The sequence below is a fragment of the Gopherus flavomarginatus genome, chromosome 2 (genome assembly GCF_025201925.1).
Source record: "Gopherus flavomarginatus isolate rGopFla2 chromosome 2, rGopFla2.mat.asm, whole genome shotgun sequence".
Lineage (NCBI taxonomy): Eukaryota > Metazoa > Chordata > Testudines > Testudinidae > Gopherus > Gopherus flavomarginatus.
Genome location: NC_066618.1, coordinates 101321106 through 101341674, shown reverse-complemented (window position 1 = coordinate 101341674; position 20569 = coordinate 101321106). Strand labels below are relative to the sequence as shown.

The window sequence follows — 20569 nt, the reverse complement described above, 5'->3', positions numbered from 1 at the left end:
CACACACACGTCAGGTAGCGAGTAGGGCGAGTAGTCACTATTAAAATAACTGTATTTAGTTTTTACTTTATTTAGCATGAAGATCATTTCTGTAAGCACGGGAATATACCATCTTGAAAAGTATGCCTTTTTCTAGTCTTTTTCTTAAGACACAAATGTACCTAAATACTGTTGACAATCTGGCTCATTTTGTTAAAAGATACGCTGCATTATTTTAAGGGAGGCGAGAGATGGGGATAATCTCTAAATATCTGGAAAATACACAAGTAACCATGAAACTAATTTCAGGGGCTATTAGTATGTTAGACCTGATCGTGGAACGATTTTCACACAAAAAGCCCCACTGGGATCAATGTGACTTCTCACATATATAATTTTTTCAGGATTATGGTCTTAGATAACAAACGTGCATAAACCATTTTGTTTTCATTGTTAGAAGATGACTATTCAAACTACTGGTTGATCCTGGTGGGTCAATCACAAACTGGGATATTTTCTAAGTTAGCACAGCAGTTTCCTTCTTTCATAAACCATTCCCTCTCAAAATAGACTAAATCACATCTTGTACAGCAATTTATATACTTCTAACTTGATTCACGGTAATATTCTCGCTGTTGATATAATTTGTTCCTGACTGGGAAATAGGTAACAATATGTTTATTGTGCTAAATGGAAAAAAGAAACAAGTCATACAGCCAACACAATTTAAGATGTTAAGGCCTCACTGAGTGAATCTGCTCCATCCCCCGCCAGTGCAGAATTGTTACCTGTAATAGGTTTTTCCTAGTCTTTCTCCAGCTTTAGTTTTCAAAGTCACAGAAGAGAGAGTAGTATGCATTAAAAAAAAATCTGTATCCCTTTTTCATCCTCTACCTATAGAGAATGGCTTCAGTGTTAATGAGGAGTAATGACCTTGTAAACTGGAGTAATAGTAATAGGATGAAATTTAATAGTGAAAAGTGCAAGGTCATGCCCTTAGGGATTAATAATAAGAATTTTAGATATACATTGGGGACACATCAGTTGGAAGCAACAGAGGAGGAGAAGGACCTTGGAGTATTGGTTGATCCCAGGATGACTATGAGCCGCCAATGTGATATGGCCGTTGAAAAAGCTAATGCAGTTTTAGGATGCATCAGGCGAGGTATTTCCAGCAAAGATAAGGTGGTGTTAGTAACATTATATAAGGCACTGGTGAGACCTCATCTGGAATACTGTGTGCAGTTCTGATCTCCCATGTTTAAGAAGGATGAATTCAAACTGGAACAGGTTCAGAGACGGGCTACTAGGATGATCCGAGGAATGGAAAACCTGCCTTATGAAAGGAGACTCAAAGAGCTTGGCTTGTTTAGCCTAGCCAAAAGAAGGCTGAGGGGGGATATGCTTGCTCTTTATAAATATATCAGAGGGATTAATATTAGGGAGGGAGAGGAATTATTTAAGCTTAGTACCAATGTAGACACAAGAACAAATGGGTATAAACTGGACACTAGAAAGTTTAGACTTGAAATTAGATGAAGGTTTCTAACCATTAGAGGAGTGAAGTTCTGGAACAGCCTTCCAAGGGGAGTAGTGGGGGCAAAAGACATATCTGGCTTTAAGACTAAGCTTGATACGTTTATGGAAGGGATGGTATGATGGGATAGCTTAATTTTGGCAATTGATCTTTGATTATCAGCAGATAAATATGCCCAGTGGTCTGTGATGGGATGTTGGATGGGATGGGATCTGAGTTACTGCAGAGAATTCTTTCCTGAGTGCTGGCTGGCGAGTCTTGCCCACATGCTCAGGGTTTAGCTGATCGCCATATTTGGGGTCGGGAAGGAATTTTCCTCCGGGGCAGATTGGCAGAAGCCCTGGAGGTTTTTCGCCTTCCTCTGCAGCGTGGGGCATGGGTCACTTGCTGGTGGATTCTCTGCAGCTTGAGGTCTTCAAACCACAATTTGAAGACTTCAATAACTCGGACATAGGTTAGGGGTTTGTTATAGAAGTGGATGAGTAGGGTTCTGTGGCCTGCTTTGTGCAAGAGGTCAGACTAGATGATCATATTGGTCCCTTCTGACCCTAAAGTCTATGAGTCTATGAGGAGGAGAAAGGCAGAGTAAATCCAAAGAAACAGATTGATTTTTTTCTTAAGAAACTTCTAGGCATGCTGGCTTCATCTAATATCAGGCTTAGTTTGGAGATTTATATCACATGGCAGAGCACATCGCAAAACTTCATTCATTCATTTTGCAGTTGGCAGAGATTTCTCATTTTGAATGGGGCTTTATACAACAACTCAATCTATCCCAACAAGTTCCACACTTAGATCCATTCCTATACTCACTTTACCCACCCAAATAAGAGATCAAACATATGAAAAAGTCCTGGATTTCTGATGGAGACTATCTTTCTTTATGAGCTCAATTAGGTTACTTGCCTACAGCATGTGTGTGCAGTGTAGTATGTAGTGGGCCAGAGTACAGCAGTGACTGGCATATCATTGCATCACAAACAATATAGTCCACACTCCTGAAGTTTAATCACATGGTGCCTATGTTACTTTACCTCATGTTAGTCTAATTTCCCCAGAATTCTAACATCATCTGCATGTATGGAACAAAACCTAAACATGATGAAATGGCATAAAAATCACAAGAGTTAATGGCTACTGCCACTTTGAACCCCAATGCCCACAAGTTCTGCAGGTTCCATAACCAAAGTGCAGATGAATTGAGTGTCAATGTTCATGGTGGAGGAGGCATTGTTTCATTCATTAAATAACAAAGTGAGGCTTAAGTGTTTGTAATCACAGGAGTCATTTTTCCCTATCATACAAGACAAACGAAGATCCAAAGAAGAGAGAAGAAACAAAAGTTAAATACAGTTTTTTTTGGTTTGTGAAGGTTTGAAAGTTCTATACTTCTGCATTCTTGATTCTTCTATTGATTTATAGAACAACATGAGTGTAGATTAAAAAAAAAGTTCCACTGTCATTTCTTTTATTTCTGTGACTCCTGTGTGCATCTGTTTGTGAGAGTGAGCTGGAGGAATGATGTGACCAAGACATTCTGGTCAAATTCTGCACTGAGTTCTTTTGAATTTGCATTGCGAGAACTCGCACAAGAATTATGTCCATACAGCAAAGTTTTAAAATCATGCTGTTAATCTTGTATCTTCAAGAAATGCACTTACACTGTTCACCAATATGTGCATATGCAAATGATGATTAGCATACATCCAGACAATTTTTATTTGTGGGTATGGGAGCAGCTGCGGGTTTTGACAATTTGGCTACTAGAACAATAAGGCTTTCAGTACCATTGATCAAATAGATAATTGAGGTTGTGATTAGCTGAACTGGGCAAGGGATAGATAGCTCAGTGGTTTGAGCATTGGCCTGCTAAATCCAGGGTTGCAAGTTCAATCCTTAACAGGGCCACTTAGGGATCTGGGGCAAAAATCAGTACTTGGTCCTGCTAGTGAAGGCACGGGGCTTGACTCAATGACCTTTCAAGGTCCCTTCCAGTTCTAGGAGATAGGTATATCTCCTATTATTATATTATAGAACATCTTCCTTTGCTATATAACATCTGATATACCACAAAGATGGCAGTTTATTTAGCATATATCATGAGCTAGCAAAAATCCCATGAATTCTTGCTACCTGATATAAATTTGATCTTGCCAGTATGGAAGTTTTCAAACCCAGTAGCAATACTTAGGAGGACTGGTCATGTCTACAGCATGATTCACAGTCTGCTGACAATAGATAACATGACAAAATTCTATGGGCCTCACACACACACTGTAGATGTGGATGATAATTTTTCAAGAAGGAAGGACTCACACACAGAAAAATTCAGTGCGCTGAACACAGAAAAAGGTGTTTTCTTTCATTGCCACTCTTTTGATCCCTCCTACCAAACCCGAGGGGAAATAATATCAACCCAGCTTTCAGAAACAAATAAGTCTGGCTACATAGATAAGATTCCATCCACAGTGCATTTTGTATACTCATACAGAAGCCAAGGAATTACTATAAGCCACAGACCAATGTCCCACAGGAAACTTGCCATGTAGTCCATTCATCTAAAGCTTAGCTTGTCAGAAAAGGGAAGTAGTGGACTGACAGATGCTCACTGCATATCTTTGCTATCACTGTAGGATTACCACTAGCACTAAAACTCTCCCATATATAAGCCAGTGCAAAAAGAGGAGAACATGCAAAAATAATGTTTTATAACTGGAATTAAAAATAATGTCTCTAATCAAAACTTTCCTCTGGGCATTAGACAACTATCAGGTGCTTTGGTGCAAGCTTAAAGCCTTATGAAAGCCCCTTATCTCTAAAGATGTAAAGAATTTCTGTCAGGGTTAATGGACTCATTTTCACTTTGCAATTCACTTCCTCTTTTCTGCCCTTTCATTTTATGCACATAATTGGAAAACAACAAAGCAACATCATTCTCTAGAGACTTTGCAGAAAAGGGAAGCTTACCCCCAACCCCATGAAAAGAAAGGAATGGGAATTAAGTGAGAGAATTATAGACTCTTTAAGGGAGACTGACTCATCTAATTAGCACCCCCCCACCAAATACACACACACCTGAAAACACAACCTTTAACACAGCTTTCCTTAATTTATAGATTTGAATAAAACATAATGTATGTCTTTCCCTCGAGAATATCTCAGTATCTACTGAGAGACATTATCAGAGAAGTACAGAGGAAGAGAGAAAGAGACAGACAGTATGTGCACTGAAAATGATTTACTCAGGCACAAAAAAAAAATCCTCTTATGACTCAGTACAATATATCAAAACTAGAAAAGTTAGCAATGTGGAGCAGAAATCACAAACTCAGGTTCCAGACCATAGAGTAATACTGTTAATACATGGATTTGATACACATTTTCATTTTGGTACCAAACACAATGTTTTTAAGTCAGTCCATAACTTCATCAAATTCTGTGCAGCACTTATAGCTAAAGCACATTTCTTTTGAACCTTATTCTTGATGGAACCACCAGCACTGATGAAGCTTCCTAGGCACACATAAGATGTTACCTGTTCTACAATTTAATCAGTGCTGCATTTCACTACTGTATCTACCTTGCACTGGGATATAATGGTGTAGAGAAGGTAGTGAACAGAAATAGCCCATCCTGTGAAAACCCAGGAGGTTGCAGCAAATATTCCAGAATAAGGTGCCATGAACCAACTGTATCAAAAGAGAAGGGAAACTGATTTCAAACCAGGGAAGATGGAGATTTCTTAGCCCCTTCAGGCAAGTCAGTCTAGGAACAGGAAAAATTAACTTCAAATCTGAGTAGTCCAAGTTCATTAGTTGTGGAAGGCAGTGGACTATGGTGGAATCACGGATACCTGTTCCTAGTAGCCATCAGGCTATGACATGCCATTCCCATGAGCAGGATAGGGTGGATTGGCCTAACAAGCCATTACCTCTGAGACTTACTTGTTATAGCAACAGTACAGCAAGCCATGATCACTCTTACTATGCTACCATTACATTTTAGTTCTGTGAGCCTTTTTAATCTATCAAGACAAAGTCTAATTTAAAATTCCCTCATGTTGGATACACTTTTTTGAGTTAGGAAATTGTCACAATATTTGGAAATTCAAAGTATGGCAGCATCAGACCTTGAGCATGTGTGTCACTCAAACTGAAGTTTCTCATAATCACACAGCTTTTTTTCCTTACACATTATAGATAGCTGTGTAAGGAACTGGGCACCTGTTCTTTTCTGTGATTTGGTGGCCTGTAGCAGACACCAACTAATACTACATCTTGTGCTTTATCTGTTAAGGACATTGATCCATAAGCGTTCAAGATCATTTTCTTCCAAGTTATCAATGACTTGGAAACAGGTAGAATTATAGAATATCAGGGTTGGAAGGGACCTCAGGAGGCCATCTAGTTCAACTCCCTGCTCAAAGGAGGACCAATTCCCAACTAAATCTTCCCAGACAGGGCTTTGTCAAGCCTGACCTGAAAAATCTCTAAGGAAGGAGATTCCACCACTTCCCTAGGTAACCCATTCCAGTGCTTCACCACCCTCCTAGTGAAATCATTTTTTCCAAATATCCAACCTAAACCTCTCACACTGCAACTTGAGACCATTACTCCTTGGTCTGTCATCAGGTACCACTGAGAACAATCTAGATCCATCCTCGTTGGAACCCCCTTTCAGGTAGTTGAAAGCAGCTATCAAATCACCCCTCATTCTTCTCTTCTGCAGACTAAATAATCCCAGTTCCCTCAGCCTCTCCTCATAAGTCATGTGCTCCAGCCCCCTAAACATTTTTGTTGCCCTCCTCTGGACTCTTTCCAGTTTTTTCACATCCTTCTTTTAGTGTGGGGCCCAAAACTGGACACAGTACTCCAGATGCGTCCTCCTTCCATCTTTGATGTAGAGTGCTGCTCCCCATCCCCTTTTATCCATTTGATCCTTCCTAAATAGATCACAACCAGTGATTTTAACATTCCAATCATTGGAATCATCCCACCAGGTTTCAGAAATACCAATTAGACTGATTTTGTGCTAATAAATTAGCAGTTCCAATTGTTTGTTACCCAGGTTCCTAGCATTGGCGCATAGGCAATTAAAGAATTTCTTCTCTTCACCTCCTTTACTTTCTTGATTAAGTTATTAGTTTAACACCCTCTTGACTACTATAGCTAGCCTGTCCTCAAGCAGATTAATCCTACTCTGCTCAGGTAGAGGCCATTCAAATTACCAGGCCCTATTCCCATAGGTGGACCAATGTTCCACAAAACCAAAGCCTTACACCATTTACCTAGCCAGCAGTACCACTTCCAGAATCTTCGGTCTCTCTTCACTTGTGGGACAGGAAGGATTTCTGAGAAGATCACTTTGACATTCCTTTCCATAAGCATATTTCTGTTTGGTAATCTCTGAAGCCATGTATTATCTGTGAGATATTCTCCAACACAGCTATTGTGAACAATCACTAATGGATCCTTGTGCGTCGACTTCAAAAGCCTGTCCAATCACAGAGTGACATCTCATGCCATCGCTCAAGGAAAATAGCCAACTATTCTATTGTCTGTCTGTTCTTTGCAGAATGTTCTTTTGATTCTTCTGAGTATTGAATCCCCAGAAAGGATAGTCTGTCTTCATTGGATAGTTGGAGATCTTTGTGGGCAAGTCTAATTTTCTTAGAAGTTGTGCTGAGCTGACATCCACATATAATGTCCTTTACATCTCTCTGTTCACTTAGACCAGATGGATCTTGAAAGGTAGCTTTTCACAGTTTCCATGAAGACTTGATATCAGTTGGAAACACCTAGTTGTGTGGAATTCCTCCTGGTTCTTCTGTGTATGGTGGCCACAGCCTGCACATCCTTATCTGTCTCCAGCCGTGTAGAATGCCATCATGACCTCTTGCCTCTGGTGACTGAGAGCTGTCAGGCCTCATCTCAGGCTCTCTCTGACTTCTTGGTGTCCAGATCCTTTCTTCCGTGAACCTGGGAGTATTGATGTGTTTCCTTAACCTGGCTATCTGGAAACTCCCCTCAGCTACTCTAACTCTCAGTAGCATCTCTACTGGCCTCTACAATCCAATAATCTTTTCCTCCAGCACAGTCACCAACTTGCTCTTCATAAACAGGAAATGCCTTCTTGCTTCAGGCAGAAAAGAAAACATGGCACCTCCATTGCGGGTCACCTCCAAAGTTCCATTACCGGCCACCTTGAAATCACACAGGGCTGAGCCTGGAAGGAAAGGCTCTTACACTCCTCCAAGCTCCCTCATTCTCCACTCCCTGCCTCTGTTCTCAGCTCTTGAGTTTGCCTAGCAAGTGACTTTTCATATCAAGTCTCACTGCTCAGCATAGCTCACTTCTGCCCCTCACCACCAAAGAGCAACCAATCACTCAGACTGCAAACAGTGGAGTTGATCAAAGATCCAAGGGTCAGAACCTCATGGAATTTACCAATGCACCAACAAACAGACCTATCTCAGCTGCTTACTCAGGAAGCCATAGCAAACTATGTAGCCTGTACAGAAGGAGCGAGAAAACAAGCAAACAGAACAATAATTAAGTCCTGCTACCTCCAAACACAAAGTCCACAGCTATGCCTTCTGAAACTCTGTTAGCTGCCTATATTCAGAGCTTTGCCTTAATATTAATTATGATACATTGTGTAAAACATTTTGGTGACTGTGTAGTCTACCAAGGATAAACATTTCCATACAAACTAAGGGCTAGATTGCAAATTAACTCTCAGCTTTACTGAAGGGGCAACACATATTCATACCATCCCCAGATCAGCTCCAAAAGGAATTTTGATTCAAAGGCATGCCCGAGTCATGATTTTTCCAGAATTGCTCTTTCACTCGAGAGGCTAGTGAGGAACCACTACCAGATGTGGCAGGCCATTACCAGGGGCAGCATGCTACTCTCTTCATGTCCAGCCAAGAGACCAGTCTATCGCAGCATTGCCTATACTTTGCTCCTTCTTGCCCTCGTTACACCTCTTTGCCTGCAGAACACAAGTAAGTAGCATCCTCACTGAGCCTGCTTTCTCTCCACCCTTGGCATCTGACTTGTGACTCAACTAAGTCCTGTACAGCCATGCCCTTGCCCTCTTCTGTTGTCTGAGCAGCCATGTCAGAGTAGGGTAACCAGATAGCAAGTGTGAAAAATTGGGATGGGGGAGGGGCCTACATAAGAAAAAGCCCCAAATATCGGGACTGTCTCATCTGGTCATCCTATGTCAGAGTGAATCATCAATAAGCCTGAAATCAGACTTTAAATAAGTAAAACTGAAGACTTTCATAGATACTACTGAGAAGGAGAACTGTGTGAAATTCAGTTTTATTTTATTTTGCCTGAAAACGGTTGCGATTTCATTTCATATAATTGTGTCCTTTCCCTCACCCGAATTTTAATTAATTACCAATTTTAACTAAGATATCTATTTTCCTATCAACAACGCACCCTTAATATGTTTTCAATGCAAAAGCTATTTTCACTAAATATGAATGTGCATTTTCAATGGGAATTTTCAAGGAAAAGAATTCCATGGGAAAATATAGTGCAATTCTATTGATGATAGTATAACTTGATAGTAATAGTCACAAAAATAGAGTCAATCTGGTGGGTAAATTACTGTATTATTTAACTACTTTGCTATTAATTCTACAACTTATATTTGCAAAAATGCTTTATTCCTGTGCTGAAAAAAGGAATGTTTAAAATCTTGTTAAACAAAGAGAACAGTTATCCCAACCCCTGTGTTTATTATACTAATGCCTTCTAAAAAATAAACACAAAAAACAAAAAAAAATTGTTTTGAAATCCCACTGGGGAAAACTTGAACACAAGAGATGTGACATTTATGTAACTTTTTCAAGGATAAGGTAGGAAAAGTATAATTAGGACAGCATTTGTTATCAGAGACTCCTAGAAAAGTTTTACAATCCTTGTAAGAACAGTCTCGATGTACCAAACCATCTTTGGGATATTTAAATATCAGTCTATTAACTCCATGCATCTTTCTTCCTCCTCCTCTTTTTTCTTTTCCCTTAGATCATAAAGTACGTATCAGTTCAAATGACAATAGCACACGAATATGATGTGCATGTCACATAGCATCTGGCCAACTGGCAATTCTGGTAGCAGGATCAACCTGACAAAAAAGTTTGGTCAATGACAAAAAAGTAGGAAATATTAACTAGTCTTAGGGGAAGAAAGCTGTTGGAGAACTGATGCTGTAGAAGTCCAAGTGTCCAGAAAAAAAGCTCATTTGGAGGCACATTTTAACACGGGGGTGGGGAGAGGCGGTGTTAGTATTCATATAACCAGGGCTGGTCATCTGATTTTCAGATTTGCGATAGTATCCCTGGAAAATAATTCCCAAAATCTCAATAGAATACCTATAACTGTTGTACTCAGTTCTCCAGAAAGGCACTTGTATATTAACAGACAGACAGACAGACAGACAGCCTTCCCTTAAACATTTGAAACATCTTTAGCTATCACCCAGATAATGATTTTGGCGGTAATCCATCAGTGAACAACAAACATTTTCTATGCCCTTGAACTTGGGGGAGAATTACATTATCTCTTTGCTGACTGACTGGCCATGAGTATTCTGCAGAAATAATAATAATAAAAAAAAGATACGTACTTCACACATTGTGGTCAGATCTTGCTCCTGCTAAAGTGAATGGCAAAACTTCTGACTTCAGTGGAAATGAAACAATTATTGAACAGTGCAAAAAGAGACAATACAAGCTTTACCTTCCTCAACTCTTCTCACCCTTACTGCCCACAAAACACACACAACTAAAAATCAGAAAACGAATACATAAAAAGAAGTAGAGAGGAGTACCTCAATAGAAAGGGAAGAATGCCCCTAGCTGTTTACAGAGGTTTGTGAACATATTGTCTAGATTTTCTAACATATTTATGCAAGAGATTGACTTTACTGTCTGTAACTTATAGTTGATATAAAGCAGAATTAGCATTGAGAAAAGTTTAAACAGAAGTGTCCCTCAAGTGCAAAGCAGAAAGCAAGCTTGCTTTGGGTTCAAGACACCTGCCAGGACAATTAAAATGCAAAAGTGTGGTCTTGGAGTGCAGGATGCTTATTTGGAAACAAATTCGGACATAAGGTATGCAAAATATATATTCTTTGGATACATCTTGAAAAGAACTTCAAGCTGAAAAAGATGACACGTACTGTTGATCCAAAGCAACAAGTACAATGCTGAACTGATCTGGGAAACACACAAAAGACAGTTGATGTGAGACTCCGATATCCTACAGAGGACTTTTTATGCAGGTGGGGGGTGGGTTCTGGAATTACAATGAACCTTTAATATCAGAATGATCACAGATGAAATAGGATGACATCAGACACTTGACAGTGAGTGGAAAGGGAAATGATATCTACCTTGAGACTATATGCTGTCTATCACAAGATCAAAGTCAAAGGGTCAGAGGATAAAAGACATGCCAGGGAGAAAGGATGCCGTCTCCAGAAACATAAAATATTCCTTATTCCTTATAATGGCATAGTTTGTGCCTATCTAGATTAGCTTTTTCAGGGTTTAACACAGAAGTGGTTAGGCATATTAGTTTTTTATTAATCTGATTTTTCTCTTTCTTCATAACTTGTTTTAGTGAGACCATCTAAGTCCCTAATTATTTTGAGGTAAAGTCACAGCAGTACTTTCCTGAATGGAAAACAATCTTTCAAAATATTGTGTGAGGCAGTTGGCTATGTTGGGGCTCTTGGTAGAGACAACACTGTAAGAAGCACCACCTAGACATTGGGTGAAGTAGTAGGGACACAGGGAAAGATGGAGGATCACAAGGGGAGTTGCAGAGACAGGGTGAATGAACACTGGTTAACTTTTGTGACAGGTGATCTTTTATTATAAATATTGCCAGATTAAACTATGACAGGCATTAGCTGTCAAGAACTTCTTTTTAGTATCATCATTACCATGAGATTTCCCAAAAATTTGTGGCATAGATCATCAAGAGGATTAGATCTAGTCTTAATTAAGTGTATATGGGTTTTTGTAGGACTATTTAAACACTAATTTCCATATATATATTTAATGATTTCACTGATGAAAGATAATGAAATGAGAATAATCTTGCAAGGATTTTTTTGTTTCTTCTGCTTTGGGCACTAAAATCATAATCTCAGTAATGTTTTTATCCCTGGAATAACAGGAGCATATATAATACTGTATTTTTTCCCCATTAGCTGCTCAGCTTGCAAGATTCAAATAACCAGTTTAGAAACACAGCACATTTCTATTAAAAAAACCCTACAAAGTTATTTTATGCCCAGTGTCCTGATGTACAAACTCACATTACCTTTGGATCAATCAGTTCTAAAATTCCTTTGCTCTCAGGTGTTCGATCTCAACGAGAGATTTGCCTGAGTAAAGACTGTGTGGGCAGACCATTACTGAATGTGATAAAATAAGACAGTTGATATACGCACAATTATCTAAAACAGTATATTATAATAATATATCTACAGTGAAAAGGGCTCTTTGAAATTAAAAACAAAATTCTATATTGTGGCTGAGCCCCTTGTGGATAACACAAGATGGTGGGAGAGAGCAAAAGAAGTTGTCTTTGCTCAGGGCTTTTAACAGTTGTAGTCTTAACCTTACTGGAGTACATGGACTGCTCCTGGTTCATCATGTTAGTCAATCTAGAGCCCCAATTCTGAAAAACAGTCAAATACATGCTGAAGTCCATCCATACTAAACAGTCTTGACTCTAAGCATGCACTTACATTCCATCATGGTACTTAAGCATATGCTTAAAGTTAAACACATGGTTAAGTCTTGTCCTAAATAGGAATGTGTTCCTGAATCATGGCTCAAAAGAGGAAGAGACAGGTCCATACTCCAACTCTATACCAGCAAGTAAAACTGGTTCCACATCGTGGAGACCATATGATGTACCTTTTCAGAAAGTGGCATCGGGAAGCTCCCAATAAGATGCAATCAGCTCTGTGCCACCCTTACTACAGGGTTCTGCCTCTGTGCCAAGCTTTCACCAACAGATTTTAAGCTGCAAAACGTGGATTTGGGAATGCGCTCCTCAGAAAGTAGGATAAAGCATCTCATGTAGTATCAGGAACTGCCACACATGGGGGAAAGAATGGCTAATAAAATAGTTGATTTTTTTTTGGCAGTTATCACCTAAGCCATTTGAAAAAGATCCAAAATACTAGCACTCTGTGAGGACTGAGTTTCACCCTAACATCTACATTGATCTATTGTATAGAAAATAAAAGGACGGCACTAAGCAGATATGCTAGTATTGTAGTTTTTACCTCCAAAGAAATATTTCTCTCCAGTTTTAACTTGCAGAGGACTGTTTGTTCGAACTGCTGAGGCTTCGTCTCCATCAATGGTGAGGACAGCAAAGTTTTCCTTAGCTAGAAACCGGATTTCATGCCATTGCCCATCGTTGAGTCCTGAGCCTGGAAGGAAAAGAAAGGGTGGAACCTTCTTCAGTTCATTATTTACTTATTTAAATATGTTTGCTGCATGAATTCTAAGCACCAGGCACATGGACACAAGTTTTGTACAAGGACCTAGTATGGACTGGGACATCTACACATTCTTGTAAAAGTAAATACGAAATCAATCATTACCATGAATGCAACTCTGAGACTGCTCATTCATCATACAGAAGTATATGTTTGCTTTAAAGCAACCACATCATTTCATTCATTAAAAGGCTAATTCTATGTTTAACTGGCAAAGGAATATCCTTTACTGTATCTGCAACCAAACTCAAAAGAAAGAAATATTTCTATGTCCATTTAATTATAATAGGTAACAAAACGGAGGACATATATCTTTGATTCTTGCCTCTAATGAGTGCTTGATACTTCCAACGTAAGGGGAAGGAAAATGGGAAAAGAAGAAGAAAGGCTTAAAGGGAAGCCTTATTCAAAAATAAATCCTATAAATATAAAATGGTGGTAGAAATAGAAAATAAAGACAATTATCATAGAGCCATTGCAAAACAACCAATCACCCAAACCCTTAAGCTTAGCTAAGCAGTAGCCTCAGTCTGCTGGTACAAATGAAGAGGACTTATCTATTTAGTCTTTCAGCTTCCTCTGTAGGGAGCTGATATAAAAGTTTTGTGCCTGGTACTCATCTGCTGGTATGACATCATGTTACTCGACTGTCTGGACTGGTATTTTAGGATAATGAATTAATCAGTACTTTTCATTATGATCATTTCTATACACATAAGCAATATCATGTCTGTTAATCAGCATGCTATCTAATGAAACCTAATTCCAAATATTTTCTTTTTGACATTTTGAATGCACTACATCACATATCACAAACATTCTTCATTCAGACTCAGTTACTGAATCACATTAACAGTTCATGACAGAACACAATATAATACCATACAGTGCAAGTGAATTGTCTTTAAAACTAAATATGATGCATTATAACATTGGAGCTAATAAAATGGCTGATAAAAAGTCAAAACACTAAAAGGAATATTATCCATGCACCAAAGATTTTAACAACCAAAGCCTTTCATATAATAGATGGTGTTCATGGCAAACACTAAACTCTAGTGACACCTTATTGTCTTTAAATATATTCTTTTTCTATTGCTTCTATGCATTCAGTTTAGCCGACAAAGACACACCAGTACTTGATAAGAACAGAGGTCATAACCTATGGACGTACTAGACATACATCCATTTTACTTCATGCTTAATTAATAACCATTACATACCCCACCCCAAAATCCGTAAATTATGAGACTGCAGTGTTCAGTGTAAGTAAAGAGAGAAAGAGAGGGTTGCTGAATAGTTCAGGAGTTCCTCTGGACTGGAGCAGCATTTTCTAAACAGACTGTTTAAAAAAATAGGGCCAGTTTCTGCAAGTCTTTAACATATTGATTTCAATGGCACTACTTGTGGAGTACCACTCAATCCGAATAAGGGGCAGAATCCCAATAACAGTATTATCTAATTTTAAAAAGGTATCTACTTCATGAATGGATGGGGCTGCCAGATTCATGAGCAGCAGAATATGGTTTGCAAAACATTTTTTTTTTAATATTTTTTTCAGGTTTTCATGAAAATACAAAATGACTGATATGTTTGGTGTGGAGGAGTAATTTCTTTAACACACAAAAAATGTTTTGCTACCAAGTGTTGTAGTTTTACACTGGATACAATTAACTTCTGCTCATAAAAAAATAATCTAACGTTCCACAAAGAAAAACTGTGTGCTGACTGGTTGTTTCACAAAGCTCCAATGCAAAATTATTTTAAAAAAAAAATCTGCAATAAGCAAAGCTGCTAATAAATATCAGGGCATAGTTAAAATGTGGTATCATGATATTGTAAATTCATATGGCCTAACATTTAAAAATCCACTTGGACTTGTACCAGATAATTCATTGCTCTCTTGAACTGAACTTGTGGACATTACAGGGTCATTGCATTTGTTACATAATTAAACATTTTAAAATCCTCTTGCCAAATTTAAAAGGGATGAAAATGGTGATGTGAGTTGTGTAATATCGACTGACCCCGGTCATCGATGGGTGGGGTTGAACCTGTGGCCTCTGGAGCTCAGTGCATGAGCTAAAAGCCATATGCCTCTTAGCTAAGGCTGTAAAGAAGACTCATTAATCTCTCTCTAAGTGGTCTCGGTGCCACTAGATGGGACAGAACACCACACCCAGAAGATGTGAGATTACAGTTGCACATTAGCAAGAGTGTGAATATTTGTTGAAGTAAGTCAGCATCATTTTCTCAAAGAAGAAAGAGTTTAGAAAGTAACCAACAGGAGATTAAGAAGGTATAATTCTAGCTTGTGCGACCATTTATCAGACGTCAGAATTTGATCCTTGATGTTTTTGACAAACTGCAAGCTGGGTAATTACATTCTCCCTGTAGTGGACACCTCTAAAATGTCAGTATTTGCCAACAGTTACCACCCAGAAGTATCGGAAATACCAGAGATTTTCTCTCTACTTAGAATTGGAGATATCTGTGGTAACTACGTGTTTATGGTTGGGAGATATTGCATTTGTAATGTTTTCTATTGTCTTGTATGGTAAATTGCTTTCTTTTCAAACTGAGAAGGAAGTAGATTGTTATAAGCTGGATGAAACCTTGTTATGGATAGAGTAAAAACCCCATTGAGATTGATACGTCTGAACACATTCTTCAATTAACATAAATGTAAGCTTAAGGGGAAAAAAATAAGAGTGTTTGTGAACCCACCCAGGAGCTTTAGGCTGAATACTGGATAGGTGTGAGGAAGGGATGTGAGGGAGGGAAAGGAGAAGAGTCAAAAGCAGGGGCGGCTCCACGCCTCAGCACACCAAGCGCATACTTGGGGCTGCATGCCATGGGGGGTGCTCTACCAGTCGCCGGGAGGGCGGCAGGCAGGCAGCCTTCAGCGGCATGCCTGCAGAGGGTCCGCTGGTCCCGCGGCTCCAGTGGACTTCCCGCAGGCGTGCCTGCGGAGGGTCCGCTGGTTCCATGGCTTCTGTGGAGCCGTGGGACCAGCAGACCCTCCACAGGCATGCCTGCGTGAGGTCCACCGGAGCTGAGGGACGGGAGACCGGCAGAGCGCCCCCCGCGGCATGCCGCCATGCTTGGGGTGGCGAAATGTCTAGAGCTGCCTCTGGTCAAAAGACTGAAAAAAGACAAGAACAGAGAGAGAAATGGATGGAAAAAGGGAAAAAGCCAAGAAGTAGTCTGTTAAAACAGTGTGACCTGGAAAAAAAGTTAGAGAGACAGCTTTTGGGTCTGTTGATTAAAGAAGCTTGGAACTGTAAACTAAGAAATTGCTCCTTTTGTTCTTGGTTCCTCTTGCTTCAAAAACACATGATTTTGTACATGCCTTGTAAATCAACAAGATTGCGTCAAAAAAAGATACCAGGATCCATCAATTTCTACTTTGAACCAGAACATCTGTCACAGCCCCAAACTTTGACTAGCTGCTTGGTTTGAAAAAGGACAATGTTATTTTAAGACTAACTATTGAAACGGTGGTAGTGGTGTTTGGCTGTTTTACTTTTAACTTTCACATTTCAGCAATAAATGTAAAATGTCTGTGGGGTCGTAAAGCCAAAACACTAGTGGTTTTATATGCTTTTTAATTGAAATCATTTGATAATGGACAAAATCTGCTAACTTGAGTCCTGTCTTAATTCAATCAGTTTTCTTTTAACATACCTGACAGAACTGATGATACCAAAAGAGAGACAATTATGCCACTATATTGGGAGAACACTGCACTTCTTATATTAAACCATTTTAGTTTGCAATCCATTATCTCTCTAAGTCATTCCCTAATAGCACCTACCTGTATTCTGGCAGACAATCGGCTATTACTGGCACGAAAGAAAGTATACTTTTCACCTTTGGTAAAATTCTTATAATTAGAAAGTTTTCATTTGATCTCAGTGTAAATGGAACAATTATAATAATGAGCAAAAATGTAGAAGGTGGTTTATAATGGACAAAGTCCTAAAGAAATATTTTCCATTTCTTTGAAGTTATTTCCACCTTCTGTCTGCAGTCCTCAGACTGCTTTACAAACACTGTTGAAATAAGCTTCCAACACCACAATGAGCTGGGTAAATAACAATATTCTCAATTTACACAGATGGACACTTATGCATTAGAAAGTTGGGTGACTTGCCATATGGGAAGTCTGTAGCAGAGTCAGGAATTGAAGCCTCTTCTTGACTCAGTCTTATACTATCAAACACAAGTTTCTTTACCTTACATTGTAAGGGTAAGCCTCACACCATCCAAATGTTTACTAGGCGGAGAAACTCAGATTCTCCAGAATCACTATGTTTCAAAACACTGTTGATTTGATATCTCCGTTCTTTACCCCATCCAAACGAATTATTACTCTGCCCACCAAGAGTTAGTTACAGATTCAGTAGCTTGATCATATTGTTTAATTCTACCTAAACACAATGAAAATGGTGATGGGTTTTTTAGTGGATTCAGTTAAAAAAAAATTAAGTGTTCAACACATATTTAGCATACAATAACCAAACCAGCATTTGGAAATAATATTTGGACCTGATCCTTCAAACAGTTATGTGTGGGAGAAGCTTACAGGAATAGTCCTAATGACTCCTGTGAGTAAAGGTAGTCTGTTGGTATTTGCAGGATCAGGTTGTTTGGTTGGAATTTTTTTAAAAACGATCTAGCCAGTGTAAAGACAAACAGTAAACTTAAGAAAACACATTGTTTTCCCCCCTTTGCTTTTCATCTTTACGATATATGGCTCAGGGCCACCCAGAGGATTCAGGGGGCCTGGGGAAAAGCAATTTTGGGGGCCCAGGTCCTGGGGCAAATTGCCCCACTTGCCCCCCACCCCGGGCAGCTCTGATATGGCTTCACTCAATATCTTTTCTGGACTTAAGCTCAGACAAGAGTCATGTTTTAGGATACTAGATTATCTGTGATATGCAACTTTTAAAACCATTGGGCCAAATTCTGAAGGCCTTCTTCTGTTTTTTGCACATTTCTTCCTTAGGCAATGTCCCATTGAAGTCAATAGGAGTTAGCCTACGAAAAGAAAGAAAAATACTGAATAAGCCCTTCAGAATTTGGCCTATAGTGTATACATTAAACTACATAATTTATTAAAGACCATTGATCTGATACTGTGCTTCATGGACTGAAACAAGCATGAACTATGGGCTAGTCTACACTGGCAATGTTAAAGCGCTGCCGTGGCTTGTAACGTGACCTCTCCCAGTGCTCTAAAAAAACCCACCTCAATGGGCGTGGCTACCAGCACTAGTGCTTTACAGTGCTGAAACTTGCTGCACTCAGGTTGGTGTTTTTCACACCCGAGTAAGAAAATTGCATCAGTGTAAAGTGCCAGTGTAGACAAGCCCTATGTCACATATAAGTGAGGAATAAAACCCATATTTGCTTATTTCTAAATCTCAGTTCTCTTTCTTTATAACTTTAGAGCCTACTGATCCCACCTGTCTAGTGTTGCACAAGCAAATAAAAAAAGGTATGTGCTGTCCCACTTAAAGATGGTGGAATTATTCCAGGATCATAGATCTGTTATGCTGCCCCAATGTGCAATTAAACAAGGACATTGCACCTCACACACAGCACACTGAAGAAGTGGGTGAGGTCCATATCAAAGCAAGAATGGCCAGAGGAAAAAAGGGCTGTGTACTGTACACTCTTGCCAATGCATACTCCGTAGAAGCACATGGATAGTGTGGAGTATGTAGTGCTGCGTATATCCAAGTAGTGGTGCAGGGAAGACCAGAATCTGCAAATTACAAAACTACAAGCCACTTGGGCAATATAGTTTCTGGTTTCACTCACTCTGCCTCTGTGTGCATGAAGCAGCTAAGGATGCATCTTACTGATGGTGTTTGGAGATAGGCCTTTGCACTGGTGATTTGCCTCAATAATAGAAGTATTCTCTCCTAAACGTCTGTGCTATCACCCAGTCCATGTCATGCAGTTTGCAGCTGACTGAAACCAATGACCTGCTAAGCCTGTATTGCAGTGGTTCTCAACCCACGACCTGTGGGCTGCATGCAATGAAGGGCACAGCTGTGTGCGAAAAAAAAAAATTCAAAATTTCCTGCTCCCATCTGCAGGGCCGGGGCCAGCTGAGTGGGGGGAAGAGGGCATCAGGCAGTCCTGCTGGGGTACTCCTGCCAGCAGCTGAGCTGGTGAGTGCAGTTGGGGGATGGGGTGCAGGACAGTGGGTCTCTGGGGAAGTTTTTTTTGGGGAGGTGGGCTCTGGGCAGTGACGGGTTAGGGGGTGATGGATAGCACAGGCCCAGGAACTAGTGGTGTTGACAGAGGTTTTAATTGGGGCTCCGTACCTGGCTCCGCTCTGTGGAGGGGTCATTGGATGGGTGGTGCTGGGCATATGGGTTTGTGGGGAGGATGTCTCTGGGCAGGGGGTTGGTGTGGTGCTTGGTGTGGGTCTGCCCCTGAGGAGGAGAAGAAGAAGGCTGGCAGTGCAGGGCTGAGCGGGCCAGTGTGCGTCTGTCATGGTGGTTCTCACCTATGGCTCAAACAACACATTGTGGACCATATATAGTAAATAAATTGAGAACCGCCACTGTATGGTATGATAGTGGAACTCATATTCGTTCTGGCTCCCATTGCTACATGCCTAATTATTACTTAGCACCTTTTACCTATAGTTCTTCTGTTGACCATGATTTTCCTGTGAAGTTCCTTAATACTCCTAGTTATAGATGCTTACTGGGACAACTATTTGGCACCATGAACTCATTGCTGTGCTTCAAAAACTCCCCCTTCCCTCTCAAATCTTGTAACAAAGAGCACACTTTCTCTCCAGCAGAGTTTCTGTCCACTGCAGTATGTTTTGGGGGCAGCTGTATCAACATCCCTTTTCTTACATGGCCATGTGGTGTTCCAAGAGTCAAATTATTACTTAGTTGCACAGTAAAGGCTTCCACAGAGGACAAGTTCTGTGCAAGTTGCAATGGCACATTTCTGAATACACTAGTCTTCTGTGTACTTTGTACATACAGATAGATGATTAGCACATCATAAAAAGTATTCTGACTTAACAAAAAATCCAGTTTAGCTGAGAATATCTGATACACTAAGGCTGTATTGAAACCAAAGGTGGAAAATGGCTTTCCCACAACAGAGTTTTGATTCAACAAGGTTAGATTGCAGCACATTCCTGAGTCATAAATATGTATTTAGAAATCTTCCTGGGATTTAATTTATTTTCTCTGAGATGTGTGCATGTGCATGTGTATTTTGCTGGTTTTATTTTTTCTGTACCCAACTTTAGAAAATTCTTAAATAACTTAAAAGATCTTTTTTATTAAGTATGCCACCTCCACAATTCCCTTTCTGAATCCTCAGAAAGCTAGTTTCATATGCAAATTAAATATGCTAATGAAACAATCTATCCACAATTTCTTTTTAATGGTATTATTTTAAAAGTAGGGCTCTTAAGGTAATCACTTTGATTGAACAAGAAGAAACAGATGTTTCTGTTAT

At 39.6% G+C, this 20569-nt stretch overlaps 1 protein-coding gene across 1 annotated transcript in view; it reads right to left on the bottom strand.

Annotated features, from left to right (window-relative positions):
* The window catches only part of CNTNAP2 (contactin associated protein 2), a 1698090-nt gene that overhangs the window by 680222 nt on the left and 997299 nt on the right, over window positions 1–20569 (bottom strand). The window contains exon 9 of the mRNA XM_050937667.1: window positions 12845–12994. Coding sequence (XP_050793624.1) covers window positions 12845–12994 — 150 coding nt within the window. The remainder of the gene's footprint in view (window positions 1–12844; window positions 12995–20569) is intronic.